Source organism: Austrofundulus limnaeus, unplaced genomic scaffold (genome assembly GCF_001266775.1).
Source record: "Austrofundulus limnaeus strain Quisiro unplaced genomic scaffold, Austrofundulus_limnaeus-1.0 Scaffold282, whole genome shotgun sequence".
Classification (NCBI taxonomy): domain Eukaryota; kingdom Metazoa; phylum Chordata; class Actinopteri; order Cyprinodontiformes; family Rivulidae; genus Austrofundulus; species Austrofundulus limnaeus.
Genome location: NW_013952684.1, coordinates 313150 through 318849, shown reverse-complemented (window position 1 = coordinate 318849; position 5700 = coordinate 313150). Strand labels below are relative to the sequence as shown.

At 36.1% G+C, this 5700-nt stretch overlaps 1 protein-coding gene and 1 long non-coding RNA gene across 2 annotated transcripts in view; one reads left to right on the top strand and one right to left on the bottom strand.

Moving 5' to 3' along the window:
- Window positions 1–3495, top strand: part of LOC106526575 (neurofibromin) — a 145701-nt gene extending 142206 nt beyond the window's left edge. The window contains exons 39-40 of the mRNA XM_014021210.1: window positions 2832–3025; window positions 3102–3495. Of these exons, the coding sequence (XP_013876664.1) occupies window positions 2832–3025; window positions 3102–3359 (452 nt within the window). The 3' untranslated portion in view covers window positions 3360–3495. The remainder of the gene's footprint in view (window positions 1–2831; window positions 3026–3101) is intronic.
- LOC106526578 (uncharacterized) overlaps window positions 1–4915 on the bottom strand; it is a 17870-nt gene extending 12955 nt beyond the window's left edge. The window contains exon 1 of the long non-coding RNA XR_001311270.1: window positions 4197–4915. This is a non-coding gene — a long non-coding RNA (uncharacterized LOC106526578). The remainder of the gene's footprint in view (window positions 1–4196) is intronic.
- Window positions 4916–5700: the final 785 nt, after the last annotated feature.

Genomic DNA, 5700 nt, shown 5'->3' with positions numbered 1-5700 from the left:
GGACACATTTACTGACCAAAATTACGCTCCAAAATTAGAATATCATCACGGAACCACCATTAAATTAGCTGCTTCTGACATTTTAAATGCTATTACAGTTGTACTATCAGTAAAAATGTGCGCATCAGAACCGCAGCATGCAGGACTTCCTTGTTTTCTTCTGGATCTGTGGCTCAGTCCCGCCCCCGTCCTTATTTTGTCCAATGGAAGCAATGATCGTCACACTCGTGGCTTTGTTTACAAGTTATAGTTCGTTTGCAAAAAAGCACAATGTGAATGCAAACCGCACCAAACGAAAAAAAAAAGTCCATTTTTGGTCCGGACCAAACAATTGGACCAAAGGACTTTCCTGGTCTGAATACACCCTATGCCACGAAGAATTGAGGCAGTTCTGAAGGCAAAAGGGGGTCCAACCCGTTACTAGCGTGGTGTACCTAATAAAGTGGCCGTTGAGTGTATGTTTAAATCAAATAAGCAAAAGAGGATGCAGTTAAAATAAGTAAAAGGTATTCAAGCTACGTTTTGAGCATCCAAAACGTGTCCAAAACTTCAAGTTAACTGCTTGTGCTCTTTCAGGTCAGACGAGTTCGGACTGTCGGGAAGCTCCTCTGTTGTTTTCCTCTGCAGGTCTCTGTTTAATGGTGGATGAAATAAAGAAAGTGGCGGTATTTTATTTACTTTGAGCAAGTGAACACCGTGTTCACAAGATAATTAATCCACCAGATAATTCAGAGGCGGTCTGTTCGGCGAGTTTTACTCCAGGAGCTGCGAGGCTTTCAAGCTACGTTCAGACCGAGCTCTGCCTCTGTTTACTGTCTGAACCAGCTGCTGCTGACGTCATTACGCTCTTGCGCCATGCTGCGTTCAGGACAAGCATGGAAAACCTCTTTACTTTTATGCCAACACGGTCACAATGATGCATTTAGGTACCGAAACATGGTACCGTTTGATGTTACGTGAATAGGTACTCGGTAGTACCGACAGAATTTGGTCAGTACTTATAAAAGTATCAAATTCGGTACCCATCCATAATCCCAGTAGAAGTCATGTTATTTACTTCTGTTTAGTTTTTTGATAAAATCTATGATTTTTTTGTAAAAGTTATGATCATTGAAGAGAGATTTACATATCAGGGCCTAATAAAACTGGTCTGGTGTTTTTCAGGTTTGAAAATTATTCACATCTAACCTCAGGAGAACTTAAACACTCAACAAGTTTTATCTTGTCATTTATTAAACAAAAAATTAAGCCAAAAGTGGAGAAACTGGTTCCACTATGTCAATATTTCATGAACAAAACTGCTTTCAGCTTTGCTGCTCCCAAAGGATCTCAGAGGTCCAGGATCAGATTAACCCTCATCAGTGGGACCAGCTGTAGAAAAGCTGCTCTGAGGCATACAGATGTGTTTTAATACAACACCCAGGTGGGAAGACATCAGCAATGACCTCTGAGAAGCAGCTGTTACTCCTGTGGATTCAAACAATCAATCGAGCTGCAATTAACTTTCAAAAAATGGTTTATTAGATTAAAATTTGTTTCAATTAATTAACTGTTAACATCACTTACACGGACCAGAAAAATAGAGTATGCCCTGTCTGGGAAGTAGAAACTTCCATCTTTAAAACAGTTTTTAACTTGTGATAATAGGCCAAGTAGAATTGAAGTTATGATAATAAACACCTTTTTTTCTTAAAATGACGTCTACTTTGATGCATTTTAAGTCACGAGCAAGAAACACAGTCACATGGGAAAAAACACTGCAATCTTTCATCAGTTTCCTCTCTCTAGAGCCAAAAAAATAAAAACCCTTTGATCTTTTTAACTGAATGAGGCCCAAAGTTATTTGTCAAGTAGCAAAAACTCTACAGAAGGATGAAAATAAAATGACACAAAAGTTGAATGAAGTTTGGCGGCTATGAAGAGACAGCAAGAACGGGAGAAAATAATTATGTATGTGATATTTGTAGCACTACAAATGTTTGGATTTTACAATTAGGGTGTAGTTCAGTGTCTATAGTCTTTAATAATATAAATATACATATAAACATATGTATAAATTAATAAAACATGAAGTTTAATGAAGATATTTGTCTCCTTATTCAATAAAACATTAGATTTAATAGCTATTTGTCTCATATAAACTAATAAAACATGATGTTTAATGAAGATAATTGTCTCATAATTTAATAAAACCATGTTTAATGAAAATATTTGTTTCATAATTTAATATAACATGAGGTATAGTGAAGACATTTGTCTCATAATTTAAGAAAACGTGAGATTTACTGGATATTTGTCTCATATAAATTAATAAAACATGAAGTTTAATGAAGATATTTATCTCATAATTCAATAAAACATGAGATTTAATAGATATTTGTCTCATATAAGCTAAGAAAACATGAAGTGTAATGAAGATATTTTTCTCACAATTTAATAAAACAAGGTTTAATGAAGATATTTGTTTAATAATTTAATATAACATGAAGTTTAATGAAGATATTTGTCTCATAATTTAAGAAAATGAGATTTAATGGATATTTGTCTCATATAAATTAATAAAACATGAAGTTTAATGAAGATATTTATGTCATATAAACTAATAAAACGAAGTTTATTGAAGATATTTGTCTCATAATTTAATAAAACCAGGTTAAATGAAAATATTTGTTTCATAATTTAATATAACATGAAGTTTAATGAAGATATTTGTCTCATAATTTAAGAAAATGTGAGATTTAATAGATATTTGTCTCATAAATTAATAAAACATGAAGTTTAATGAAGATATTTGCCTCCTAATTCAATAAACTTGTGTTGTTGTGTTTCAGGTATTGAACTGAAGCATCTCTGCCTGGAGTACATGACACCCTGGCTGCTGAACCTGGTCCGCTTCTGTAAACACAATGATGATGCCAAGCGCCAGCGTGTCACCGCCATCTTAGACAAACTCATTACCATGACCATAAACGAGAAGCAAATGTATCCTTCCATCCAGGCCAAGATCTGGGGCAGCCTGGGCCAGGTGAGTCTACAGACCGTTTGCTGAAGGAGACCCACATAGAGGAGCTTTTGACCTGAAAGTCTTGTTCTGTGTTTAGATCACAGACCTGCTAGATGTGGTTTTGGACAGCTTTATTAAAACCAGCGCTACAGGAGGACTAGGCTCCATCAAAGCTGAGGTCATGGCCGATACTGCAGTGGCTCTGGCTTCAGGAAACGTCAAACTGGTCTCCAACAAGGTAACACAGTCTGAACTGTTACATGGGGGACCGTCCCACCTTCAAAACACCAGCTGCTTACTGCTCGATGCTCATATTTACAATAAAATACAGATGCTCGATATTGAGTTGTTGTAGATATTCAATATGCCAATATTGTTCAACACTTAATTTCTGATTCCGATATTAACCAATATCACAAACCAATATTAAGGTGACATCTAATAATCTACCTAATTTCCCTCTGGGATCAATAAAGTATTTTTGAATTGAATTGAATCACATTCTGTCAGAGACATTCTGCCTGCTTTTACTGTGATACCCCACTAGATGCATTCCAAAGGGAAACATTGTACAAAACAAAAACCATTTCACTGAAGTTATGGAAAAAGTGCCATATTTATTTTTAACATTTTGTCTCAAACAATAGTTTGGATCATGCTCTCCCTGAGAAAATCCAGTTTATCATCAGTCATGCACCGGTGAACATCTCTGGACCACAAGCATGTATTAACACATTTTGGTCAAATCCAGGCATTAATTTATCTGGCTTTTGTTATCAGAAGATAAACTGATCCAGATATGTAGAGATTTTATATTTTTATGCTAATTTCAGACGGATAATATCTGTAGGCCCATATTATCAGAGAGATTAAAATTTGGCATTGAAAAGCATTAAATTTTATTGGCTGAATTCTGCAGAAACCCTGTTTAAAACTGTTTTACTAAACGAATGTCTTCACCAAAACTTCTGTTTGTGTGAACTGGAGATTTAAAACTATCTGATGAGTAGATAGAGTCCTTCTAACACATTACAAGCTTTTACATATTAAAAAATAGAAACACCCAGTAAACATCTAATCTGATTAAGAGTAGAAGAATAAGTTTTAAAAACAATTATTTTCTATGAAACTAGTGTCCAGTCCAGGTCTAGTTTGTGTCTCAGACTCCTCAGTAATTCTAATTTTTACTTACGTTCTGTAAGAAGAGCTGTAGATCCGTCTGACTCAAAGAAACTCCGTGTCCATCATCTGTGGCTCCAAACTCAGCTGGTTCCTAAAATAAACACAACATCCAGAGGCAGATACAAAAGAAAAGCCAGGGCCTGGCTCCGATTATGACACACAGCAGTTGTGTGTTGAATAGTGTCTTTGTGAGGACCGTGGATGAAGAAATGACGGGCTGTGTTTAACTTGGAGCTCTGCTCCCTTCACTCATCCAGAGTGGATTCACCAAGTGCTTCTCTGCATTGGACTGAAAGTCTCGAGGTTGCAGCTGTAAGAAAGTGTTGGACTGTATATGAGTCTATATGCTGCTGTTAGGATCTGCTGGGTTTCAGCAGGACCAGCTCCTGAGGACAATGGAGCCTTGTCTGCTGGGATTGAACTCTTTGTCTCCCAGGATCTGAATAAAACTGTTTTCTAACTGCTTAGAATAAATTACGTGTATCAGCTCGGACAATGTCACAGGTATTGAGCTAAAATGAGTATTTTAGTGGCTGAGAATCATTCAAAACAATAACACTGAGCACTGTATGTTGTTCATCTTTGATTCAAACTTTGCCAATAAGTGTTAGTTAATGCCGTCTGTCTGTTAGCAAAACATCTCATGAGCCACAGGACAGATTTAGTGAAGGTCTCAGTAAGTAATCATTCATCTACAACTGATTAAGTTTTGGAGTTAACATAATACAAGATGACCACAGACCCAAGCAACTGTGATAAACACAAAAATGCCTAAAACACTGTAAGATCTACAGATACTGGGTTAACATTAGGTGTGGTAGTAGCTAACCATCATCCCTAAAACCTTCTCTAAGCTTCACATGTTCTGTGATATGTTTTCAAAAGCTAAACCGAAAGAAGGAAGTTTAGTTTGATCAACTAAAATTAAACCTCTACACTTCTGCTTGACACGTTTTAATTAATCGCTTATTTCTCAAACAACATCCGTGCCGCTAACACTGCCTAATATTAGCTGATGTAGTGTTCTTACACATCTGATAGCTGATTTAAGAGTTGTTTTTAAAATCATCTTAAAATGACTAGATTATCCCTTTGACTGCTGTCACTGCACCTCTACAACTGATTACGTTTTGTAGTCGATCAAATTCCAGATCAGTGGCTGTTTCCACATCCTGTCGGCCGCTTACATCACTGCGCCATGCCGTAGACTCCTCCAGTTGTGGTCCACAAATGTGTCATCCTTTTGCCCCTGAAGAAATTTATAATTATTATAGATCAGTACTGATGCCAGAAACAACACCAGTGTATATAAGGGTGTCTGATTATAACATTGTTATKGTTACCTATTATGTGTTAATTAAAATAGAGTAGATACATGTCCGAATTATTAAACAACACATATAAATAAGGTAAAGCTGTAATTATATACAGTGGTTTGCAAAAGTATTCATACCCCTTGAACTTTTCCATATTTTGTCACATTACAACCACAAACATAAATATATTTCACTGGA